This window comes from Tasmannia lanceolata, unplaced genomic scaffold, assembly GCF_043159265.1.
Source record: "Tasmannia lanceolata isolate RefF3 unplaced genomic scaffold, GAP_Taslan_0.1 ptg000016l, whole genome shotgun sequence".
In the NCBI taxonomy this organism is placed as follows: Eukaryota; Viridiplantae; Streptophyta; class Magnoliopsida; order Canellales; family Winteraceae; genus Tasmannia; species Tasmannia lanceolata.
In genome coordinates, this window is record NW_027518693.1 from 15,724,023 (window position 1) to 15,751,629 (window position 27,607).

Here is a 27,607-nt window from a genome sequence, read left to right on the forward strand (position 1 = left end):
GGTTGTATCCTATTCTTAATATATCATCTTTATCTAATAATCCCGGTAGGGCTCCCCGCCAAACCCCAACTTTTCTACCCAAAAAAAAAAACTTCACTTTTATAGGAACCCAGAGCAGTGTGTAGGAGAAATTACAGAAGGACCGAATACAACTCTACTGTTCAAAGACACCAACAAATCCTTGCAAATGAATGGCAACAAGGATGATATGAATGTGTTCCTCACTTTCATTTTAGTCCATCTAAAGAATATCTATAAAAGAGCCTGGTTAGCCAGAAGTGCGTTAACACATTTCTTTTGGCGTGCCAACTTTATTTAAGAGAAATTTGAAATGAGGGCTATTGAAGTCGTCATCGGCTCTGCCTTAAGCCCAACTTTTCAAGTATTCTTTCTACGAGAAATAATAACCCTTCCTTTCTATATAACCCTTCTAAAAAAGTTCTCGATGGCCCACTTCATAGGATAATCTAAACTGTTCATTTGATGGGCCACAACGTAAATAGGTTCTACCCAGAAAATTATTTTCCTAAGATGATCTTAACCCATCTATCTGCACATTATGGAAACCTCTACAAATCGGAGGTTTGGAGTTTGGACTATACTATGGAAATGATTTTTCAGGTACTCTGTGGCCCAACATATTAACGGATTGGATCATCGTAGGAAGTGGGCCGTACAGTACTTTTTGAAAAGTATTGGACTGTATGCCCACACACCATATAATCTGCAGTTCCTCCATAGATTGAAGGTTTAGGATCATAGGTCCTATGGAAATGATTCCTGGGGAGAAACCTTATCTTGTGGTGACCCAACAAATGAACGGTTTGGATCATCCTATGGAGGGTGCCTTATTGTACTTTTTTGAGAAATACTGGATGATCCAAACAATATAAAATCTCCTATTTCACTTCAAAGTTCTTTACAGTTAAAACTCTCATTTAAATACTAAGTAGCCACAATTCCTACTTTAACTAGTAATAAAAAATCACTCATTGTTCGTAGTTTATTTGATCCTCCAATCCCCCATGTAGATTTGTGCACTGGATTGAGGAGGTTCTCGATGAGTGGTCAGCATACACATCTATCTCCTTGAATCATGTTAGAAGATGCCACAATTCAGAGGCTAGAGCCGGGTTCCATAAAGATAGGCTTGAGATTTTTGACTTTGTATTTTATTCTCTGTCGTTGTATGTTTCTGACCATCTTGGTCGGCTGGGCTTTGCCTTTCTTTAAATAAATTATCACCATTAAAAAAACTAGGCGAGCCCATCACTTGCTAGGACAGGAATAACGAAATCTTATTAGAGCAGGAGACTCAAGTGCAGAAATTTTAAGGTTGGGAGAGTGGAGAAGTTAAGATGGGTGATGGTGCTGTGAGCTCTTTTGTGGGGAGTATATTGGGGTGAAGAACATTAGCATTAGCTGGGAACTAAGCAACAATCCAATGCTTGAAAGGGTGAAGAACATCTTGTTACTTAGCTTCAATGATTAGCCCTACTACCTTAAACATTGTTTCTTGTATTGTAGCATTTTTTTCCAGAAGATCATCTAATTATTAGGAAAAGGTTAATCAAATTATGGGTTGCAGAAGGCTTTGTAGAAGAAAGGAGGGGTTTGACGATGGAAGAGGTAGCAGAAGACTACCTTAAGCAACTCATTTTTCGAAACAAGCTGCAAGTTGCAAAGACAAATGACAATGGAAGAGTGAAAAAATACAGAATGCATGATCTTATGCGTGACTTGGCTCTATCGACATCCGAGAAAGAGAGCTTTTGCATGGTATATGATGGGCAACAGAAGTGTGGGTGGCAGAGCCCGTCGCCTGTCAATCCATAAAATTAGTGATAATATTCTATCAAGCATGGGTGAGTCTCATCTTCGTTCTTTGTTCATGTTTGTGAATGACACAATTCTATCATCTACTTTGAATAAAATAACATCAGGATTTAGATTATTAAGGGTCTTAGATCTTGAGAAGTCTTTAATTCAGAGTGTGCCGGATATATTGGGTGATTAATTTAATTTGCGATACTTGAATTTAAAGTACACTAGAGTTCGGGAGCTTCCAAAATCTTTGGGGAAGCTTTGTAACCTTCAAAGTCTTGATCTTAGGGGGACCGAGATAAAGAAGCTGAAAGGTGAAATATTATAGCTACAAAAATTACGGCATTTATTAGCATGGCGGCTTTGTGATAAGATCTTCACAATTTTTGGTTCAATAGCTGGGGTGCAACTTCCCTCAGGAATTTGGCAGTCAATAAGCTTACAGAGTCTTTGTATGATTGAAGCAAAAGGGGAGATAGTAAGGGATGTTGGGAACTTGACCCAACTAAGAAACTTAGGACTCAAAATGGTGAGAAGCGATGATGGAAGAGAGTTATGTGCTTCCATAACAAAGATGAAATCCATTCTTGTACTGCGTGTAATGACAACCAATGAAGAAGAAGCTCTTGACTTGGAATCATTATCTTCTCCTACACTCCTTCACAAAATCTCATTGCACGGGTTTTTAGTGAAGCTCCCTCACTGGCTTGGCACCCTTGAGAATCTCACACATTTGACTGACTAAGAAAAGACCCACTTCCTTCCCTCCAACCATTGCCTAATCTTACTAACCTTCTTTTAGTGAAGGCATATTGTTAACTTACCAACTTCTCCAAAAGCTTAAGCTGTTGGAGAAAGGCATTATTTATCTTTTATACTTTAACACTCCCCCGCACGTGTGGCCCACTTGGCAAACACGTGGCACATGTGGTCCCACTTTGGGTCGACCATCACATGTGGATTTTTACTATCCGGGTGGTTTGAACTCGAGACCTTCGGCTCTGATACCATGTTAACTTACCAACTTCTCCAAAAGCTTAAGCTGGTGGAGAAAGGCGTTACTTATCTTTTATACTTTAACACACATGTTGGGCAAGGACTATGTTTCCGTGCTGGATACTTTCCTAAACTCAAGAAACTACTTTCGTTCGACATGAATCAATTGAGTTTTATAAGGATTGAGGAGGGAACAATGCAAAGAATGGGAAAGCTAAATTACCTTACAACCCTGAAAGAGCTAAATTTATGGCAGATGCCAGAGCAACTGGTAGCGAGACTATGGACTGATGAAAGAAGGGATCCTTTCAAGGTTTCTCATACCCCCAAAATCGGAAGTTTCTTTATGGCAGAAGTAAAATGGGATCCTGAAGACTTGCAATAGAGTTTTTCTTCCTATCGCTACCCCATCGTAAGGATGGTTGTAAGAAAATAAAATTAGAGTGCAGCACAACACATGGTAAGTGTTTCTCAAAATGCTTTAACCATATTTAGGAATGGACCCAGGAATTTGCTCAATTTGCTCATGCAGAGAATGGTTGTCATAAATTTTGTATATCTAGATGGACTGTGTAGGGTTTTTGCTATGTGTGGGCATTATTTAAACCACAAGTACCAATGGAAGTTTTCACATATTACATGAACTCTATCAAATTCTTCTCAGATATATGACCATTGTTTATTTTTATGGTGAATATAAATCACCATTCTATGGTTCAACCAATTGATTATCAGATGTTACTCTCGTTTGTATGATAAGCAAAGACTCACAGACATGGCTAGCTTCTGGTTATCTTTAGACAATGTTCTATCACAGCTTTATATTCAACATAAAAATATTTCATCATTCTTAAGTAGCCTATTTCAGGAGAATTGTCAGATTTGATGTTAGGATCAGTGTTATGAATCACTGGTAGTGGAGAAAACAATAAAAAGTTTCTCACTGTTTATTGTAAAGCAAAAAGCAGCTTATGGTGAAAATTTCTTTCTTTTTGTTGGAATTAATTATGAATGATTTGGACAATAATTTGATACCCATGTGAATGTAACATGATACTAAGTTAATAGATATGGCTTCCGGATGGAAGACTTTCTCGGAACGTGACTTAAATGTATAGGAAGATGTGAGAGTTTTATGGGAAAAAAATGAAACAATCGCTTACCCTATTTCGACTTATAGAAAAAATCCAACTGCATCACTGATGGCTTTTACAACGAGTCCCGGATAGGTCCACCAGTCATGGACAAATTCCAAACTCAATCATCTTGGAAGTGATCCTCCTCCTGTTTAAGTAACGTCTCAAGTAACATAGGAACGAGCAATGCAGAACCTTTGCAATGAAGTGTGAATGAGAAGCACCAGAGACTTCGATCCCTCTACTTTCATACTCTTCTTGAGTCCCAATCTCTTCATCACAGATGGAGCTCCAGAACTCAATGGCTTGGAGGGCAACCGATTCTTCATCCCACCTCACAGCATTCACAGTCAGATCAAACAAAGCTTGCATTCACAGTCTGTGGACCCCGATCCGAGAGAGAGGTGAGGGACGAGCCCCCAGCTGGCACTGGATCATCCACGTGAAAGAGAGCTCTGCCAAGGAACTCTCGAAACGGTGCCACCCTCATAGCATAGCACGAGTGGCGATACAAATTAGATACCTCTTGATCCAAGGCTAAATCCCTGAACCATGACGTACCTAAAATAACTCAGAGTCACCATCCATGGATAGGCCATGGAACATCAAAATCAAATCCTTTGTGCAATGGATAACCAGAAATATATATGGGCTCGTGCCTGATTACGAATGGAGAAGGTCCGAAGAGCACTCCCAATTCGTTCGAGTGCAAGCACTTGGTCTCTTATGCCATTTATTATTAACCTCGAAGAGTTTCAGGCGAAAATCATATGAAATAGGAATAATCCTCAGGAGTCGTCTACCTAAGCATGGATTTCCTGAGAATACAAATAATCACATAAAAAAGATAAATGAAAGAGGTGCCACCTAAACATTGCTAGGTTATGAGTGACATACCTAACTGGTGTCTAAGTTCTAATGGACAAACACATGCATGCTATAGCTAAAGGTATAAAGTCTGAACATGAAAGTAAGAAAACATAACAAAACACACAACATAACAAATCATAAGACTCTAAAACGATTGAGCCCGAGTCCTCGGATAGTCTGATATTCATCCAAAGAAGCCTACGTATCCCCGCCTCCGCAAGAATCAAAGCAACGTAGTTCTTCGCGCCTATTATAAACTATGATGCCTAAAACACCTAAACCTCTATCCTAGACTCGATCTAAAAGACCGGACTAGTTATTAAAGCTTCTTAAACGATTATTTAAATTCCAGTGAATTGTGAATTTTATGACACCCTATATGCCCTAACTAAATGCAGGTTAGCCCTAAGCTAATGCAGGTGGTTCCTACAACCTATGTGTAACTAAGCTGTGCTTCCTAAGAAAAACAAATGGTGGACTAGCGCATCCTATTCTAGTCATCAGTAGGCGATCGATGTGGATCGCCAACTGACCGGACAAAGGCGCTCCTATAACTCTAGGAGGAGTGCCTCCTGTCCTGTCAAAGACAAACCCCCCTAACTCTAAAAGAAACTTTCTATTTAGGAGAAACTCCAAACTCTAAAGAAAGAGCTTTTCGAAATCAATGTGCTGTTTATTCAAAAAGGTTTAAAACGCTATTTACAAAAGTTTGGCTGGACTTGGGATAAAGATCCCAAGCTGCACTACGTACCTCGTGGAAGAGGATCAAGAAAACGTAGTTCGAAAATCGAACTCTCCTAATTACTACTTCTAAAACACTCAACACTTTAGATTTTTTTAAGGTTTTCAAATATTTTTTATGTTTTAAATTTCTAATGTTTTTTAGATTTTAAAACTTTTCCAATGTTTTTTTTATTTTTAAAAAGTTTTCACCCTTTTGGTCAAAGACCTAAGGGAATACACAAAGCAACACCCTAGGGCCAAACCCTAGGGTCAATAGGAGAAACTCCTAAACCAGGTAAACTAATGTCAAAGAGAAGGAAATGATCTAAGATCCCAAAAGGCAAAGCTCTAATGAGACTGTACTAGTCTCTAAAGGAGAGCAACGACAACACTAAGGAGAAACTCCTAACTATTAATAATACTAAGGAGATGAACAAACAAATCAAAGACTATTTGGTAACACTACCATAAGGACGAATGAGTCAAAGACTCTCTAATAAAACCACCGAAAGAATGAGTCAAAGATTCTCTAATAAAACCACAAAAACAGAGGATGAATGAGTCAAAGATTCTCTAATAAAACCACCAAAACAGATGATGAATGAGTCAAAGACTCTCAAATAAAGCTACTAAAAGAACAAATGAGTCAAAGATCCTCTAATGAAATCGCTAAAGGGACAAATGAGTCAAAGACTCTAATAAGGACCAATGAGTCATAGACTCTCTATTAATAGCACCTGAAAGACGAGTGAGTCAAAGACTCTCTAATAATACCGCTAAGAAAGACAAATGAGTCAAAAGACTCTCCAATAAAACCGCTGAAAGGGCAAATGAGTCAAAGACTCTCTAAAATGGATCAATGAGAAAGACAAACGAGTCAAAGACTCTCTAATAGGAGCTACTCTAATATAACGCTGAGTAAGTCTCTTAAAAGGGAAAAACCCTAAATGAGACAAGGCTTGTCCCCAAACAAGGACTCTGTAAATGAGGCAAGGCATGCCTCATACGAGAAAACTCCCTACCAAACTAAGGCGACCTCCCTAAGGGTAGGTCCTAAATGAGGCTGGTCTCCAAAGATCATGGCCTAATGAGACATAGCATGTCTCCTAGAAGGGGTCTAATTTCTACCGGTGTCTAAAAAATTAGTAAAGTTTACTATACAAAGGAGGGGAGCTCTACTTGGACTGAGCAAGTCCCCTAAGGATGGGCTTGGGCTAACGCCTTCATCGCCCTTGTCTTGTAATAAAGAAGGGCTATAACATCTAAAGCGAACAAAAGACTAAACTATTCTACCAAATAAAGAGAAGAGTGCTACTTGAAACTACAAACTCCTAACCAAATGCAACTCACAATTGTATAATATAAAGGTTTGCAAGACAACAGTTCTAAACTTCTAATCAGACACAGCTCATAGCTAAATAAAAAACAGAATATAGCACCACATCATATCCTTATGATCATAAAAACAGAGCATTGACCCCTGTATTGGATCACTATTTTCCACAACACACACACACACGACGAAGATCATGTCTGAGTAGTGGAGACGATTGAATGTAACAGGGGAATAACCTGAAACTGGACAATAGTGGCTGTTTCTACGAACAGAGAGGTTGATTTTGGTTTTAAAACAGGTGTTAAGCTAGGGAACACTTCCTTTGTTAAAACTGCTTTGGGCAATCCAACAGGTGATCTACCAGTACTAAAGTTACAAATACGAGCAATTTTTAAGAAACAGAAAAATAATGCCAATGAATCACTGTATTTTCAGGAGTTAAAAACAATGCCAAGGAATTTTCCCAATGTTATATTTGCTATGGTTATCGAAAAAAAATGGTGGACGAGCTTACCCTTTTGATCACTAGCAAAAAAAACATGAGGAGATAAATCCGTTTTAGTATCAAAACCTACTAATAGGAATACCTAATATCCTAAACAGCAGAGAGTATATACAGGGTATTGATAAAGACATTATCATGACCAATCCAAGGCTATTATCACATTGTATAGGCACAAACAGCAGCACTGTACATTTACAAGCTAGAGATGATGGTGCACAACTTAGGGAATTTGAAATCCCATTGGAAATAGAGTTTACAGAACTCAAAGATCATAGATCTTAGATATCCACGAAAGAATCTAATTATTAAAATTACCAGTAAATAAAAGAAAAAGGTAAAATATGAAGCTGAGTCACGTAATAAAAAAAAAAATGATCTCAAGAGCAACCACAAAACCAAAAGTGGAGTTTCAAAACTGCTAACACAAAGAACATCTAAACCCCAACTCTTAACATATTTGCAGATAATGAAATTCAAATTAAGATCATGAGAATTCCTTGCAAGCCAGGCATTGCTATGACAAACAAAATTGTCATTCGAATCACATATTGAATAGAGAGGGAAGATTACCTGAAAGGGCTGAAATGTCAGGAATAAGTGAAAATCAAGTTCCCTTTCTACCTCGCTGGAATCCTCTGATGCTGTACTCAGAGAACGGATCAGATTCCAGCAAAATCAGCTGGAGAAGATGGAGTGCGGCTGGAGCTTCGCCGGAGCTCCGACGAAAATAATCTGAGAAGACAAGAGGAGATAAAACCCTCACCTACACTCTCTCTTTCTCTTCCTTGATTTTTCTAAAAATGAGATCCCCTCTTTCAGATCCCTCCGATCTCACTCTATCGGGTTCTAAAACCCCTAGAAAATGGCACAATTGAGGTGGCTGCTTGCTAGGGGGAGTAGAAAAATGGCTAAGATGGTGGCGGCTGAGATGATGGAGGCTGCACTTGCCGGAGCACCGGCGAGATGGCCGGAGAAGTCTCTCTCTCTCTCTCTCTCAAGCTCTGTTAGGGTTTTTAAATTGAAAAAAGTAATGGAAACGAGCTTCAATGCGGATCTGTAGTAGAGATGAAAACACAGATAACAACCACAATAGAAATGTTGCCGGAGATTGGTCGGAATCTGACCGGATTGCCGGAGAAGATCGAGATAGGATCGGTGAAGTGATGAGAGTAAGATGGTAGTAGCAATGGCTTTTGTGGTAGAAATTGCCGGCCGGCAAGCTCGAGCTCCCTCTGCAATTCCACTTTCTGCTCATGAGAAAACCCCTCAGATCCCCTTTTTTCCTCCTAATTTTCTAAACCAAAATTTAAAAAAAAACCCGCCCCCTCTCAATCGATTTTACTTACCCTTTATATAACAAAGCCTCATCTCGCTCATTTCATTGCATCTTTTACTTCTCTGTTTTTTTTTTTTAACAGAGCTCTAACCCATGACCTTAATTGGTAAGCATACCCCCTAGACCCTAGTCCGGTTGCCATCTTTAGAATGTGAGTGCTTCCCCCCTACTTCCCCATTGGATAGCCCCGCTAAATATTTATGAACCCTTTAACTCTGCAATGGGTAACTCAAGTAAGAAATGGAGTAACATTTGACTCTTGATTTAGCTGCACACAACATTGATATTGACACACCCTTGTTTTAATAACTCACTCCCCTATTGACACTATACTACGCTACAACGCTCGATTGATGAGCGAACCGCGACGGATCCTGGCAGGACTTGAGAGAGACCTACTTAAGACTCCGACCTACATTAGGACTACTTTTGGGACTCTAGAGCACTACTTTGATGGGATTTTATTCGCACACACGTACTTAGGGTTCGGTCAAAATAGGGTGTCTACACAGTCAGATCAAACAAAGCCTGCATGTAAGGCTCTAGCACCTCATAGTACATAGATGAGATTAAAAGTAAGCAAAAACCAGAGAGACAACAATATGAAGAAAGAAAGAAGTAAGCTAAAACCTTAAACCTTAAAAACCCTAGGATTTTTTTTTTTTTTGCTGAGGTTTATACTATATACAAGCCTGCATGTCTTTTTGGGATTATCATGACAACCCCACTCCAAAGAATGGAGTTACAATAAAGAACTTGAGCTTAAATCCATTCATATGGGTGTCTTATATACTGTCAAGTTGAACATCTCCTAATTCTAGATTGAATCAGATTTCTTAGGCACTGTTCGTTTAAGATTGTGACAACCGATTGTGAGTCCAATAATCAATATGGGACTTACAATCGGTTGTCACAATCTTAAACGAACAGGGCCTTATTGGCCATTAACGTGATTAATGGGTTGTTTACTTGGAGATAGACAGATTCATCTATTGGAAGTTCTCACATACTTGGATAGATAGAAGCTAGTAGAGCACTGGGCATCCTTTCTAATTTTTTTTTCTAAACATATGAGAATTTTTATGCCCCTTTAAACTTTAGAAAATCCTGAATAGTTTAGATTTTTTTTGCATTTTTCAAATTTAATCCAAAATTTGCAAAGTAAACCTGATTTTTTTAATTAACAATGAATTTGACGAATGATTAACCAATTTCTCTTAGGGCCCGTTTGGATACCTCATATTTTGTATTTGGATTTGGAATTGAGTTTTGAATACAAAATAAATAGATCCCGCAGCTCATGCTGAGGGAGACAGAGGGAAAGGGGTACTTCCTACTGGAGGGGAGGATGAGGAGCAAAGAGGGTGAAGGAAACTGAGATCTATGGATTTCCAATTACTTATTTCCACAGCATATTTGGAAATCTGATTATTTTTCAATTTCAGTCGCTGATTTGGAAATCGAAGGATTTGATCCGGATCCAAATCACAACACAAAAAGGGCCGCAAATGTGAGAAATCCAAATCAAAATCTTCTTAGGCCACGTTTGGATACCCACAATATTTAGATTTGGATTTCTCACATTTGCAGTTTAGATTTGGAATTGGATTGGATACTTCGATTTCCAAATCAGCTACAACAGTGAAAAAAAATCCAATTTTCAAACGCAAGACATTATTTGGAAATCCATATTTGTGGCAATTACATTCACCCTTGCTGCTCCTCAACCTTGCTGCAGCAAACAGCAAGACGTGCCTCCCTCCCTCTCTCCTAAAACATGAGCATGAGGATGATTGATGTATTTTGTATTCAAAAATTCAAATCCAAATCCAAATACAAAAACATGAGGTATCCAAACGTGGCCTTATATTATTTGTAAATTCATGTAGATGCATCATACCCCTACTTTCATGAATACTCAACTGCATATCGTCCTCTATATCGAGAGATTGGGCAGAGATTAGTACCATAGATTTAGAGGCTTCCCCTTTAATCTCATAATCACTGTTTGGAGGGTCATTATGAAGTGTGACTTCAACTCAACTCAACTCAACTCAACAAAGCCTTTGTCCCAAAGTAGTTGGGGTCGGCTAAATGAATCCTTTAGAAAAAATTCATGAAGAAGGTAAAAGGAATCTACCCGGCTCTAGTCCTGGTTCTAGTTGGGTTCTTCTATGTGGATCATTTTCTTCCATTCTATCCTATCCAAGGTCATGTTCTCTGTTATGTTCCTAGCTATCAAGTCTTTCCTCAATGTTTCTACCCAAGTTGTTTTCGGTCTGCCCCTACGTCTTTTTACTACATCAATTTGGCACAAGTCGCCTCTTCTCACCGGAGCATCCAAAGGCCTACGTTGGATATGATGAAGTGTGACTTGTCTCCAAAAAAAAGAAAGAAAACAAATGCATGAGATTAGGATCTTGCGTTGAAGAGTAAGAGAATGGGGACGAGATTGCTTACCATGAGGAACGAAGCATATTACAAACATGAGAGGCAGTGTGAATAGCCTCTGTTTATAGGTGTTGTGGAGCTCCAGAGTGAAATAGCATGGGAAGACCAGCCACAGTGATGTATTGAAGTTTTTGCTTTGCAACTCTATTTTGAGATGGAGGGTTCTGCGCACACAAAAATTGTTGCAAGATGCCATTTGAGTGACAAAAATTCCCAAAAGGCTCGAGAGGTGTATGCCCCATCACTAGTTAGATCCTTAACGCGAGTGCCGAATGAGAGAAAGTAAAAGAGACATCCGATTTATGTTTAATAAAACAAATCCATGTGATACGAGAGAAATCATCCACACTAAGGGCCGTTTGGAGATGCGGATTTTAGAATCCGGGATTTCTTCAAAATTGTAGCTAAGAGACAAGAGAAGAAGCTGACCAGCCATCATTTTTGACTCGTTTTTTACTTCTCACCCTTCTTTCCATCAGCAAGAGAGTAGCAGATCCTCCCATATTTCCAGGTTTTAGAAACCTCAGGATGCAGGGGAGATTTTTAAAACCTGAATTTCTCACTTAAAATCCAAGAAACGCTGTCAGGACAGCATACAACAGCTTGATCATGAACCCTCTTTTACACTGTTTTCAAACTAAAAACCTGGATTCTAAAATCTGCGTATCCAAATGGCCCCTAAATGAAATAAGAAAGAAAAATAAGGAAACAATGAGTAGGACCTCATACATCAGAGTGGACATGCTCAAATGGAGGACTCTTGATGTTAGTGAATGGAGAGAATGGAATTTTAATTAGTGTGCTTCTCTGGTTGACAACAGTGACATAGTTTGTAAGCATTATTAGATGAAAGAAAAATAAGTGACCAAGACACTACATAACGCAGAACACGATAATTTGCATGGGCCAGATGATGGTGCAACAGGGAAAACAAAGGGGAGGATGCTGATGTAGAGAAGAAATCAACACTGGAACCAGAATGTGTAGATTTCGAATCAAGGGATATTAACAAAATGGCCAGATTTCCTCAATGAACACCTCTAGAGAGGAGCTTCCATGCTTGCAAACCTTCACAAGAGCTCTGTTTTTGGATTAGTAAGTGTTCTGCCTTCTTCGTGGACTGGTCTTTCTTGCTGCCTTATTTATGTGGTTCTATTGATTGCTTCCCTATTAATGAATTCTTTTGAGTGACGATCTAAATTGTTGGTCAAAAGTTTAAGGTTGGTGTGGTCAGTTGTTGCTCTATCTGTGATATTCTTGTATTGCCTTATTTGTGAAAAGTAGTTGCTTCCCTATTCATAAATATCCATAACGACTAAATATACAACTCAACTCAACTAAGCCTTTGTCCCAAACTAGTTGGGGTTGGCTAATGAATTCTGTAGAAAATTTTCATGAAGAATGTGAAAGGATCTACCCGGCTCAAATTGACTAAGTCTAATCCTGACACTAATTGGGTTCGTCTACATGGATCATTTTCTTCCATTTTATCCTACCCAAGGTCATGTTCTCTGTTATATTCCTAGCCCTCAAGTCTTTCCTCACTGTTTCTATCTATAAAGACTGAATATAAACCTAGTTTTTAAAGCATCATGTAGATGTCAGAGATGCAATGTACATGTCAAATTGAATGGGACCAATTATTTTCTATGTGCTCAATCTGTGAACGTAGCTCTTTATGCAAAGGCAAAGCTGAAGTGTTTCACTGAGCCTGATCGTAATTTTTTTTGGTGAAGTAGCCTGACAGTAAATATGAAGAATGGCACAGTGAAAGCTACCAAATTATGACTTGGTTGTGGAAGCCTCAAGTTAACGCCAATGTAATGTTTCTTGTTACAGCCAAAGAAACAATGCGGAGCTTACTCTTCAGATGAAATCATATCATACATGTCTTGTTTCGCTGGGACGTAAGATTTTCAGTGCTCTCCATAGTGTTGTGGGAAGTGTTGAATGTGTATCAACCCTAGACATCTGGATTGGTTCTATTAAAAAGTCACTTTGAAGAGTTCCGTGCGGCAAGTTTCTTTTCTGGGCTCAATCCAGAGTTCCTCTAAATTTGTGAGAAGAACATCCCTCTCTAAATAATATACATTATCTACTTAAGTTGTTGCGATTTCTAGATCTTCCTCGCATCACAGAGTTGAGGAGTTTGCCTTGACATCTTCAGTAAGCAGAGGTGATGCTACCAGAGGTTGTGGTGATTTTGGTGGAGAATGTGACTGTTAGTCAAGGAAAGGCTGTGGTGGTGGGGGTAATAGAAAGTTTACTCATTATGAAGGAGCTAATCTCATATCTTATAGGTATTGGGACAAGTTTGGAAAACCGGCATGTACAGTTGATGCAGGTGATACATTTTAGCATAGACTCCCAGCTTGCTACTTGTGATTCAGTTCCAATCTCAAGTAAGGGATATGATTTGTTTATTAAGAGTGCTCAGCTTTCAGCTATCCAATGTCGCCTTGGATCATGTAATACATCTCCTTTCTTCTAGTCAGATTTCTCCTTAGGTCATTTGCACAGAAGACCATATGACTATGATCTGTTTTTTTCTTCATTTGAAAACTCAGTCCTAAATTCTTTTGTTAGTCCCTTTAAATGTTAGGATGGCAGCCAATCAGTGCACCCTACTTAAGGAAGTTGATTTTAATAAAAGCCTCTAAAACTTCTTGTATATAGTGTAGAACTGCCAACTTTTATTGAGAATCTCAAATGAATTACTGTATGTATGAAGCTTTTTGATGATTCTCTGTTAGTTGGATGCCTGTTCATCTATCCATTTGTATCTTTCATTGGAGATACTTCGATTCCATATGAACTCCTGTTTGAATTGGCTAATCTGTTCATCATTACTGATTTCCATCCACAATTTAGATTTATCAGTAAGGTTAGACTCATTAAAGAGTGAGATGATAGATAGAGGACACAAGTTATGTCTATCCATTTGTATCTCTTTCTCATCTCAGAGCCCAATCATTATTCGTTGGTTGAATGGATGTTCAGCCTCTCACACATAACCATGTTTGGAGGTCCACAAATGAGAAGGCGGATTTGTTGGCTAGGAGAGGGGTGGGGAGCGATTTTTTGAGATGGTTTGATCATCTTCCTCCTTGAGGTGTCCTCTGAGTTGTGCTCTTTTTCTGTTTCTTTTTTCTTTTTGTATTCTTGGGTTTTCCCTTCTTGGGGCCCCCCTTTTATTCAATATTATTCGCCATTTCAAAAAAAAAAAGGTGTTGACTATCAAGCCGTGTAAAATCCAGCTGTGCTCATGTAATTTAAATGTAAATTGGGGATGATTTGTATGTAACTGTCAAAGAGGGATGACTTTCAGTTTACAGATAATGAAAGGTATCCATTTTCTTTCTTTGAGAAATGTAGATAGGTACAGTCCTTCTCTGTGACCATCATCTTCATTTAGTTCTCGCTTTTGATGCTTTTCTTGGGTCTGGAAACAATTGAAACACCAGCAATTCACATTGGTTGGACTCAAGTTATGATCAGAGCTTCTACAATGTTTGCATTTATTTCATGGACAGTAAAACACTTTTTATCAAAGAAACACCAGTCACCCTAAAGAAGGAAAAATGAAAAATAAAGAAATCATATTATCAAAGCAACAAGATTGAATAGCTGGTTCCTATTTCTGCAATTCTTTCTCCATTTCCGTAAGTGATGAAGATACAGCTCCAATGGCATATTTCACATATGAACAATCTATATGTATCAGTTTGAAAGTTTTAGTCCACTCTCATCATTCAACTGAAACATGGGATTGGGAGCAATGTCTGTTGAATATTCTGAGAAGCGCATCGGCCTTCCTCTTAGCCTTGGGAGAACCATCAGTAGCCAAGTTCTGAAGAGAAGGAATACTGCGTGGGTTTACCAATAAACGCCCAGTCATATCCTCTCCTCCATTCCTGCACATTCTCAAGAGCATAGTCACAGAGTTCTCCTTCCCTTTGGGAGAACCAAACCTCATTAGATCAACAAGAAGTGGCACCACCATCCTAGTCTCTCTTATCTCTTTCAACCCTTCGGAACACCAACACAAAAGAGCCAGTACCGCCAAGGCATCATCGGTGATCCCAGCCTTGTCGTCCACTAAAAGATTGGCAAGCAAAGGAATAGCACCCGAAACCACGATTCTAACCTTATTAGCGTTGTAGAATGCGAGATTGAAGAGGGCCGTCGCTGCATCCCTTTTCCCCACAGTGGTGCCTTCTCTGAGCAACTCGACTAATGCTGGAATCGCTCTGGGGCGGGCCCCAATCGTCACCTTGCAGTCATCTATCATCGACAAGCTGAAAATCGCTGCTGCGGCATTCTCCCTTGCCTCCATGCTCCTCCCTGTCTGTAAAACCTCGATAATTCCATCCAATGCCCCTGCTTCCACTATAAGCACTTTGTTTTTGTCAAAGATTGAGAGGTTGAGCAATGTGGTCACCGCATTTTCTTGGGTCCGAGGATCTTGAGCGCTTAACAAATTGATCAAAAATGGGATTGCACCTGCCTCAGCAATGATTCGACGATTATCCATCCCAGCTTTTGCCAGCAACCGGAGCTCGAAAGCCGCTTGTCTCTGTATCTCTGTCGACCCAGTTGCCAATTTGCCCACTAGAAAATCTGCTGTCATCTTCACAACTTCCACTGCGGACTTTGTGGCCGCAATGTGATCTACAGCTTTGTCCACCAATAAATCGCTGTTACTGCCACCATCCAACAACTTTTGTAAGGAGGAAGAAGATGGGTCACTCAATGGGACATTGTTGTCTTGGCACCATTGATATACTAAGCTCTTGAGAGCATAATTTGGTATGAGTGCCATATGAATTAGCTTCTGACCACTCTTTGGGCACGTGTGGTGCCCTGCGTTGATCCATTGAGCAATTGAAATCCGGTCGTAAGTGTGACCGGATGCCACTATCACAGGGTCCCTCATCAAGTCAAGAGAAATCGGGCATCGTAGTTCGTCAGGAATGTTGAGAGCCAAGGGGTGAGAAGATGAAGAACAGTCATACTTCCTATGTGTAACAACTGGATGTTGTTCAATATCTTCTTTAATTTTGTCACTACCATCATCGCCGAAAATCACAGATTTGGAATATGTCACAAGGGAGATGAGGTTATTGATATTGGAGACCACAATTAGGCCGCCAGTTCCCGCCTGCTTCTGAATCTCCACCTCCAACCGCCAAATCTCTTCTCTATAATCAACTGGGCTTCTCAATCCAAGATCCCACATGATCTCTTCAACTTTCTTACAATCCATGGTAACCTTGTTATTATTGTTCTTAGCCATCACTTGAAAGAGCTCTTCTCTTCGTTGACAATCCAGAGGATCGACAAACACATCAGCCCTCTTGGCTTGCTTGTGAAGAAGCTCCACCTGTTCTCGAACATCAGAACTTACGTCAAGCAAACTCAATGGGAGAATATCAAGGGCCCTTCCCATCTCCTTCACCAACAAGTAAAATTGTTGCGAAACGAATTCCACTTGTACAAGGTTCCACAGAGCGCTACCTGCCTTACACTCTTGGATCAAAAGCTTCATCCTACGAATCACCGAGAAAAGCTCGGTAAGGCATAGGATCGACGAGGGAGGAAGTGGGCTATTGCTCTCGCGAACCTCTTCGAAGAGCGAAGACAAGAGCTTGATTTGCCTTATCATCGACGTGCTGTTTCGCGACTGTAAGAATGAGAGCTTTTCCATGGATGTCACCTCATTTGAGATATGAACTAAGGCTTCTACTAGAGAAGCTGAGGGAAGCAAGCCAGAAGCCATGAGAGAAGGAGCTATTTTCATTCAATCTACCTATCTACATGGGTTTTCTTCCCTATAGAAATCTCTTCTTTGCTTATGTTTTATTTGACTTTGCTTCTACACTTCTCTTTTAAGTTTCTCTCTTTTGCTTGGTCTTATTGAAAGATTAAAATAATATTACATGTTTTGGCCATTTTTGTTTGTGCAGTAGCAAATGGGATTATCTAGAAGAGGATAGCGGAGGGATTGGGGGACTACTGGGTTGCTGCCACGTGGAGGAATGAGAGGTTTTGTTGGGTTTTCTCCGCCGGTTTTTTTGATTTATTAACTGTATGAAAATGAGATTCTGAGTCATGATTCATGAAAGCCAAAAAAGCCTTCGTATGGGACGGTCTTTGCACATACATCCAAAAGCCTCAGGCCAAACTTAACAGAATCATACCGGAATTTCAGTGTATACGTCACCAGACAAACACAATTTAATCAGGTGGTGTTTACCAACTGGTTTGGATTTTGGATTTAATGGTGGGTGGTCAATAATGTCGTATACACAGGAATGTGTAGTGGTGTGGATCTATTAGCTGTTCTTCAGATTGTTTCTCTAATTTTGTTTAGGTACGAGGAATGTAAGTGCAATCCCATGTGTGTCTATACACCCAGCGTTCGGTGTATAAGAGGAATGATATTGTTTATGATTATGGGAAATGTTATTTGAACTCTCTTTTGTTTGTCTCCCTCTGAAAAGTCAAAGAAGAGGGGGTGAAATGGCGAAAAAAGGGGAGAAATGCTGGAAAGGGATGGGGGGCTGGGGAGGTAATATCCAAAAATCTGATAATGACACCCTTTGGATGTTCCTAAACGTTTTAAAAGCCTTCTTTGATGTTGACTTCCAAAAGTTATTGGATTTGGATTTGGAAATATATGGATTTCAAATAAGTTGATTTTTGAATTTGGGTCATTCAGAGGACCTTATTAGGATTTGGAGATTTGCAGTACTGGCAATAATAGAATGGCTCAGTGCTGCAAAAATATTGAAAAATAACTCAAAAATAAGTTTTTCTCCTTTTGAATTTTACTGCCTTATACCAATTGACAATTCAATGGTCTAGATCAATTTCAATATGTTAAAATTAGATTAGTCTAGATCAATTTGATGTTGATGGTTTATGAATTTGTGTTCTATTAAAAATATTGGAAAATGCTAAATAGAAAGGGGTTGGTTGTTAGGCTCCTCCCTAACATAACACTTGCTACTTACTAGGTTCCACTCCTTCCTTGTGTACCTGATCAGATCCATTCATTCAAACCGCAGCCATCAGTCCGGCCAAATGCCATTGAGAAGACCTTGATTGGATGATCTTAAGCCATTGATCCATCGAGTCTTATTTAGGGTTTTGGGACAAAAGGCTAAACATTGCTTTTTGTGCAATGGCTTGTAGGAAGAGAAATTAGCCAGTACAGGTGAAAGACGAGGAGTCATTTTTAATGGCATTGAAAAGAATAATCATGTAGCTATGACAGAACTTTTTCTTGGAGATGATTCAATTTTGTTTAATGTGTCTGATCAAATCTCGGTTAAAGGTTTGTGAGACAAATTGCTAAAGGGCAGTGATATCCCCACCTGTATGTTTTCCGTGATAGTAGTTCAACTGCTTGAGGATAAACTCACCCCCTTTTACGTTACGTTCTGGTGGTGGGGGGATATCACTGCCCATTGCTAAATCTCTATGGAGAAAAATTCATGTGGAAAATGATTTATCTCCGAAGATACGTTTGCAACTCAAGGATGAAGAATGGGTCCTCATTGTAGGAACCCCTTAATGAGTTTAATCAGTACTCTTACTAGCATATTAAAAAAAATTGAAGTCACAATCGATAATGAAGAAAATGTTGAACTATTACTCTGTTCGATTATGAATTCATAGGGTGGTTTGATTATGGATCTCACTAGTTCCAAAGATATTAATATAGGGTGGTTTAAAAGAAGTTTAAGGCTTTTAAAATCTATTATATGTTCAAAAGGAAGAATGATACTCTCACCCCATTTTAATAAGTTTAAGCCTTTGGTTGAAAAAAAAGAAGTAAAGTTATAAGAATTGATCCATATCGCACCTTTTTGGTTGTGATGCTTATATCTAGGTTCCCAAAGATCAAAAGAGTAAGCTGGACACAATATCCAGTGTAATTTTCATGGATATTGCTCCAAAAAATGTTATTAGTCAAGATGTTGTCTTTTAATGAAAATTTCTGTGTAGAAAGGATAGGTGCAACCAAACATTAAGACAATGTATATGTTTAATATTGAATATATAAAAAAGATTCAGAACCTTGATACTGTGGAAGGAAATGAAGATTATTCATAAGTAGATAGTCATAGTTATAGGATTGTTATTAGCCAAGATCTTGTCTTTAATATTACAAAAAAAAAGATGAGTGCAGTAAAACTCGAAAATAACAAAGATGTTTGATATTGAATCTTCTCATTAATGAAGATTCATTAGAGAAAAGATAAGTGCAGCTAGCCAAATATGAAAATAACAAAGATATTGTATCTATAGAAAATGTTCAAAATATTCTTTATATCCCAAAAATCTGAAGTTGGTTACATAGCTGAAGATACCAATTAGAATCAGAAACTTAGAGTGATCAAGACCAACCTAAAATAATGAAGAAATCTTCAACTTTGATCCAGGATTATGTGACGACTTATGCCTGTGTTACATAAGAGCCTCAAGAAGAAAGATATTAACGGGAATATAAAAAATAATTAATAAAAAAAGAGACTCCGGAGTTAGTTAAACTACCAGAGGCACATGAGGTCATTGCTTGCAAATGGTTGTATAACTTGAGGAAAGATGTTAACGGCAACGTCAAAAGATAAAATTAGGTGTTGACTTCAAAAGAGATATTTTCTCTAGCTGTTCATTTATATAATATTCGTCTTGTGTTGAGAATGATCGTAGTGACTCAACCAGTTAGATGCTAAATCTGCTCTTTTGGATAGGAATCTCACTGAAGAAATGTATGACTCAACTGCAAGGTTCTATTGAAGAAAATAAGAAGAATTTGATTTGTCAGCAGACCAAATCAGTTTAGGCCACGTTTGGATACCCACAGTTTGGATACCCATGTTTGGATTTCTCACTTTTGCAGTTGAGGTTTGGAACTGATCAGATCCTTAGATTTCTAAATCAGCTACAACAGTGAAAAAAAATCCGATTTTCAAATCTGTTCTGCAAGACATTATTTGGAAATCAATATTTGTGGCAATTAACTTCACCCTCTCTGCTCCTCGACCTTGCTGCAACAGCAGCTAGATGTCACTCACTCACTCTTTCCCTCTCTTTCTCGGATAACATGAGCATGAGGATGACTGTTGTATTTTGTATACAAAACTCAAATCGAAATCCAAACACAAAAACATGAGGTATCCAAATATGGCCTTACTGATTTGATTACTTCATTTTGAACTCGAAGACGCAAGGCCTATATCATTTTACCAAATTTCGCTCTTAATCCTAGTGGTTTTATGATTCATTTACAGTACGTTGGTTGCACATATTAATAAAGTTAATATCGCAACAATGAAAGCTCAACTGGCTATGAATAATCTAGGATATGCTAAGCAGATTTTCAAGATGATTGTATGAAGGGACAGAGAATTGGAAGATCTAGATAATTCAAAAGAATTATGTTAAAAAGGATTTTGTGTGTTTAATGTATAGAATGCTAAGCTACTCAGTACTCAAGATATTGGTTGAGGTTGTCTTCAAAATAGTCTCCTAGAACTAAAACAGAAAAGACAAGTTTAATCCATATTTATTGAGACTGTGAACCCTTATGTTTTCCATACCTGACATTACTCAAGTTGTGGAGTTAGTAAATACATACATGATAAATCTGGGAGAGATCCTTGGAATGATTATGTGGATCCTTTAGCGATGCCCCTAGAATGAGAAATTGTTTTTCATCACCAATTACATATAACGACGAATTTTGGTGACAAAAATGTCTATAACAGATTAAATAATGCCTTCTCCGAAGGCTTAAGCTTTTGGAGTAACTGGTAGTTTCACATGGTATCAGAGCCAAAGGTCCTGCTACTTGATAGCAAAAATCAACATGCAATGGCCAAACCCAAAAGAGGGGGCCACATGTGCCACGTGTAGGCCAACTCTAGAAAGAGGGGCCACATGTGAGGTGGAGTGTTAAAGTATAATAGAATAAATAACGCCTTCTCTAACGACTTAAGCTTTTGGAGTAAAAGGTAGTTTCACTTGCCAAAAGTAAGGGATAGCATTGCAGTGGTATTTGCTGTAGCGGTTGGAGTATTTGATCTAGTGGGACAACGCCTTGTCCCCTCTCTGTACTTGAACTGTTCAGATTAATAAATTTCTGTTACCTTGTAAAGAAACAATAACGTGGATAAAATATGAATGCCCGGGCCGTACATGACTGCTTCCAGGACATTAAAACCGGTTATAAGAATTCTCGGATACCACCATTACTTATATCGTCCACGAAGGAAACTTCAGGGCTGAAGGCTAGAAATTTATGGGGTTGATGTACAGATCTAAAGGTGTGGGATTTGAGGCCTGAGTTGTAGGAGGCCTTGGAGCTGGATCCTACTTTTCTGCAGCTTATTGATACAAGTTTGATAGCTAGGAACATAACAGAGAACATGACCTTTGATGGATAGAATGGAAGAAAATGATCCACGTAGAAGAACCCAACTAGAACCAGGTAGATTCCTTTCACCTTCTTCATGAAATTTTTCTATAGGATTCATTTAGCCGAACCCAACTAGTTTGGGACAAAGGCTTTGTTGAGTTGGGTTGAGTATTGATACAGGTTTGAGGTAGTTTGTATACATTTTCTTTTATACAATACATAAGTTTCCAAAAAAAAAAAAAAAAAAGATTGTCTTCTAATATTAACAACTAAGATTCACCTACATCAAGTAATTTAAGAGGTTGGGATTTTGAAATCCATACAAGATACCGCAACTCCCCTCTGAGGACGATCGATAAGCTCATGCCTTTGGGATACTAAACTTAAACTAGTATTTCTGGCATAGGACTGCCCGGAAACAAAGTTATCCTTTGTAATAGCAGCAACATCTTCATTATAGAATATAGATAGGACTAGACAAAAAAAAAAACAGCATCAAACATGAGATAGCCAGCTACAAGTAGACCAGCAAAGAACTATGAAATTCAGGCATATGAGCTCTAAGTACAAGATTTCAACCAGACTCCCTCATTTGCTAGTCGAACAACCTCACATTGGCTTCTATTATAACATAGAACCTAATTACGATGCTATCAACAGAATTTTGAAAGATTTAGGGCAGCACAAATAGTATATTGGATGTGCTTCACTAGATTGCTTTTTCTAGGACAAAATAAAAATTCTAGAATATGCCTACATAACCTAATATACATACAAGTTTTTATAGGTAAATATAGATCAAACTGACTAATAGTTGACCCATCTTATTTTTCCTTGGTCAAGGTTTATGAAAATTAGCTACATACCTTAACTGCAGTAATCTTAATTGTAGCTGCCAAGCCTACAATGCAGTGACAGGCTCCTCCCTTTTTCTTAGAAATTGTGTCTTCAAATGCAGATCCATTAAAGGGCTTGACCATCTTCAATTTTTGAAGAGCTCTTTGTTTCCTCTTTTTTCCCTATGCGAGTCAGCCACATGGATTGCATGTTTGCGTGTGATCTCGAGCCGGGGAGATTCCTTTCACCTTCTTCATGAAATTTTTCTAAAGGATTCATTTAGTCGACCCCAACTAGTTTGGGACAAAGGCTTTGTTGAGTTGAGTATTGATACAGGTTTGAGGTAGTTTGTATACATTTTCTTTTATACAATACATAAATTTCCAAAAAGAAAAAAGAAAAAAAAGACTGTCTTCTAATATTAACGACTAAGATTCACCTACATCAAGTAATTTAAGAGGTTGGGGTTTTGAAATCCATACAAGATACCGCAACTCCCCTCCGACGAAGATCGATAAGCTCATGCCTTTGGGATACTAAACTTAAACTAGTATTTCTGGCACAGGACTGCCCGGAAACAAAGTAATCCTTTTTTAATAGCAGCAACATCTTCATTATAGAATATAGATAAGACTAGACCAAAAAAAACAGCATCAAACATAAGATAGCCAGCTACAAGTAGATCAGCAAAGAACTATGAAATTCAGGCATATGAGCTCTAAGGATTCAACCAGACTCCCTCATTTGCTAGTCGAACAACCTCACATTGGCTTCTATTATAACATATAACCTAATTACAATGCTATCAACAGAATTTTGAAAGATTTAGGGCAGCACAAATAGTCTATTGGATGTGCTTCACTAGATTGCTTTTTCTAGGACAAAATAAAAATTCTAGAATATGCCTACATAACCTAATATACATACATGTTTTATAGATAAATATAGATCAAACTGACTAATAGTTGACCCATCTTATTTTTCCTTGGTCAAGGTTTATGAAAATTAGCTACATACCATAACTGCAGTAATCTTAATTGTAGCTGCCAAGCCTACAATGCAGTGACAGGCTCCTCCCTTTTTCTTAGAAATTGTGTCTTCAAATGCAGACCCATTAAAGGGCTTGACCATCTTCAATTTTTGAAGAGCTCTTTGTTTCCTCTTTTTTCCCTATGCGAGTCAGCCACATGGATTGCATGTTTGTGTGTGATCTCTTTAAATGCTCGTACCTCTCTCTGAAAGAAAGTCCCCAAGTCCTTTTGGAACTGATGGTTTCCAAGGTTGTCAGATAAACGAAAGCCTAGTCCATTTCTTTATCCTGTAGTCCAAAAAATCAGGGCATGATTAGAAACACAAAGCATTGTACAGTGCTATGCAGAAAAATAAAAACAGCACTGTAGGTTCAGATTCTCCATTACCCAGAAACGATATTGTTCTGCTTCCTTCAACAAAACGAAGTTGTTACTTGTGTTCATTCGAAGCAATAGACAAAGGTGGTATAACCATACAAGTTGAGAATTGGTTCTTTTTCTATAAACCTCAACCACAGGGGGCACAAATAATCTGACATTAAACCCAATCCCGAATCATACACAACTGTTCAGGTTTGATAATCAAGAGCACGACCAATAGAAGCTTATACCCACCACAAAGCACGTCAAGGAGCACTGTATCCAACTTCCAAATCATAGACACAATAGCCCCCTCTACGAGTTTACCATGGATTTCTCCCCAATGTACCTTACGTCCATCATGAGGCATCACAACCCGCATAGAATAGCAATTTGTTTATTGCAACTTGCGCCTAGCAGGAAGTACGAAGGAGCATCAGTCACTCTTTCTCATAGACAATGCTCAACTGAAGCTTCTTGACAGAGTTCATTGAATGGTTATTTGGTTTGTATCTCCTCTTCAAACTACTGACACCTCAAGAGCCTTTACTTCTTGGTTATCCATTCCTGGTTTGGAATTAGCTCCTCGACCAATGTTTTGCAAAATCCCTGAAGCCTCAGAAGTCAAGCCTTTATATAGGTATTGATCTAACAAGATTGAATACTTAAGAGCAACCTGGAGCTCCTCTTCATCAAAATCACGAGAAAGATGGTTCCCCCACTCCCTGGATCTCCCTTCCAGACAAATACCATGTAAAAGAGAAACAAAAGTAACTGAATCTGGCATGCAGCCCTTTGCCAGCATTTTGTGTCCCAACTCCAAAGCAACTTCGAGCATTCGATGTTTGCAAAGGCAAATGATGATGGCATTATAAGCAGCAGTCTTGTAATCCCATTCATCCAATACCATATGCCTGAACATATCCAGAATAATAGACTGGCCATGCTCTGGGCATTCACTTCCTTTGGAAGCCGCAAACCCGCTAATCAAATGATGGAAGATGATGTCATTGGGTACGCAGTTATTATGAAGCATTTCTTCAAATAACGAGGCAGATATTCCAAGTTTACCGTCCCTAGAAAAGCTTCCTATAAGAATACTGTATGTGATAACATTAGGAGCCAAACCACAGGATTTGATCTCTCTAAAAATCTCTTGGGCTCTATCAAAATCTCCCTCCCGGCAAAACCCATTAATCAGAGCAGAATAAGTAACAATGTTTGGCTTACAATTCCGTTTCACCATATCACCAAATGCCCTTAGGGCACCATTCATGTTGTTTTGTTTAACATACCCATCTATAACCGTTGTGTAGGTGACTGTGTCAGGATGAAGATTGCTAATTACCATTTTATTGACATTCAAGATTGCGTCATTCATCATTCCAAATTTACAATAGCAATTGATCATGGCATTGTAACCGACAACCCCAGGCTCGATACCCTTTTCAACCATGAACTCAAAGAGCTTTTTAGCCTCACCAGCATCACCGTGTCTGGTGAACCCATCAATTAGTGTCACATAAACAAACTCATCTGGAAGGACATTCCTATTGAGCATCTCAGCAAGCAAATTTTTTGAGGCAGTAAGCCTCCCTTTCTTGCAAAGACCATTCATTAAAACGTTGTAAATAGCTGCATCAGGTAGAACTCCTCTTTCTATCATTTTATCATGAATCATTAACGCATCATCAAGCTCACCAACACTAACAAGGCCATGGACAAGAACTCCATAAGTTACCAAGTCAGGTCTATGCCCTCTCTCCATCATCTCAATAAACAAATTTGATGCCCTAACAATATCCCTCTCCCGATAATACCCATGAACAAGAGGCGTATAACTAAACTTATTAGGCAGCAATCCCCTCTCCATTGCCTCCTTTAAAAGATCATCTGCCTGTCCCACATTCCCATCACGACAGGAACCAGAAATTAGAGTATTATAAGTCATAATATCTGGTTCACAACCACTTTCAAGCATTTGCTTGAAAATCAGCATCCCTTCAGCTATGGAATGATGTTTACATTTAGCATCAATAAGGTTATTATAAATTTGGACATTAACTTTTAAACCCCTGCTTTTCATGTCTTCTAAAAGTTGATCAACCAATTCAAAATTCCCTTCCTTACAAAACCCACTAATCACAGTTCCATAGGATATCGATGTGGGCAAAAATCCCTTCAATTTCATATCCCTAAAAAGTTCATACGCGCATTGAACTTCACCTTTCTTACAATACCCATTAATGAGTGTGTTGTAAAATACCACATTTGGAATGCATCCCCATCTATCCCCAATCAGCTTTCTACCCTCCTCAACCTTCCCATCTCTACACAAACCTCTCACCATTATACAAGTACTATAATTATCAATACAAACATTCTCATCACCATCATCTCTTTCAAGCATTTCATCATACACTCGGCGGGCTATATTGGCCCGCCCATTATTAACCAACACATCGAGCAGAGAATTACAGGCAAAAACATTTGGCAATGCATTTAGCTCTTGCTTAGCAATCGAGTAAAATTCGAGAGCCTTCTCGAAGGAACCAAAATCAGAATAAGCTTTAATCAGAGCATCGAGAGCTTCACGTGTAGGTGATTTACCTTGATTGTTCATCTTTTCTAACACGGCATTGATCTCTAGAAACCTCTTGGACCGCGCTAAGATCTTGAGAAGGGCGGAATAAGAGCGCGAATCGGGAGGGTCTCGTTGTGAGACCCAGTTGAAGAACTTGAGACCCGAATCGACGTCTCGGATATGATCAAGGATGTCGGAGACAATGAAGTTGTTATCTGAGAATTGGGATTCTAGGATTTGTTCCCATGTGTTGTCGTTGTGATGGGTTTGGAGGATTTCGGAAACCTTGTTGGCGAGGTAGCGGAGTCGGGTTTTTGAGGATGAATTTGGAGGTGTGGATTTCCAGGGGTTTTTTATGCGGGAGAGAAGGGTTTTCGACATGAAAGAAGAGAAGATGGGCCAAGGAGGGAAACTCCCTTATTTGGGTTTTCGACTGAAATTTGTCCTCCAAGAGAAGAGACGACACTGGAATTTCAAGGAGATTCGAAACGTCTAGAGCACACGTTTCCCAAGCCTGAACCCCACAGACTTTGCATGGGTGCCAACCCCACAGTGCAACTTGGGTCGGGCTGGTTAGGTTGGCATTTTCTTGGGTTGGTTCGGAAAAGCCAAAAGGGAGACGTGAATTAGGATAGTAAAAACTTTTGGCCTTTTAAAACAAAGAATAAACTTAATGCAAGAAACAAAGAGTAAATCAAACAATTAAGCAAAATGAAGATAAACACAAGTGCACAAGTAAAAGAAAGAGATAGAGTAGAAGATTGCGCTAGGATTTATAGTGGTTCAATCCTTAGATCCACACTAAGGCCTACTCTATTCCACCATGGTATTCTTGATGGCTTCACTATCCAATCCCCCTTAATTGTGAGGATTAAATCAAATACAATCAGAGAATGGCTCCGTGTCCTCATCACTTGCCAACGAAGGTAGCTTTACGCCTCTAACACTCGCTCTTTGGAGATGGCTCGGCGTCTCCGATGCACTCGCCAATTGCAATCAAGATACAAAGAAAATGAAAATCCATTTTCAAGGGTTACAACTTGTTGAAGAAGATATACAAGTAAAGCTCCTAACTCCAATCCTTTGCAAATGACCAAGTAGAGGCTCAAGGAGGTTTCTCTCACTCTAAATGTGTTCCATTAGGGTTCAAGAGTGTTGGAGTTAAGTTTAAGAGGGTGAAAAGCCTATA

General features: G+C 38.9%; 2 protein-coding genes and 1 pseudogene across 2 annotated transcripts; 1 reads left to right on the forward strand and 2 right to left on the reverse strand.

Moving 5' to 3' along the window:
* Positions 1-1,993, forward strand: part of LOC143847925 (disease resistance protein RPM1-like) — a 100,049-nt pseudogene extending 98,056 nt beyond the window's left edge.
* Positions 1,994-14,673: 12,680 nt separating this feature from the next.
* Positions 14,674-17,061, reverse strand: LOC143848705 (U-box domain-containing protein 1-like). The gene has a single exon (XM_077357701.1). It carries the CDS (start codon positions 16,975-16,977, stop codon positions 14,926-14,928), a length of 2,052 nt encoding a protein of 683 aa, XP_077213816.1. The 5' UTR covers positions 16,978-17,061; the 3' UTR covers positions 14,674-14,925.
* A 6,061-nt stretch (positions 17,062-23,122) lies between these two features.
* Positions 23,123-27,550, reverse strand: LOC143848203 (Pentatricopeptide repeat (PPR) superfamily protein). Its single transcript, XM_077357086.1, has 2 exons — positions 23,862-27,550; positions 23,123-23,761 (listed from the first exon to the last, which is right to left on the reverse strand). Exon 1 carries the CDS (start codon positions 26,797-26,799, stop codon positions 24,355-24,357), a length of 2,445 nt encoding a protein of 814 aa, XP_077213201.1. The 5' UTR covers positions 26,800-27,550; the 3' UTR covers positions 23,123-23,761; positions 23,862-24,354.
* Between the last annotated feature and the right edge of the window lie 57 nt (positions 27,551-27,607).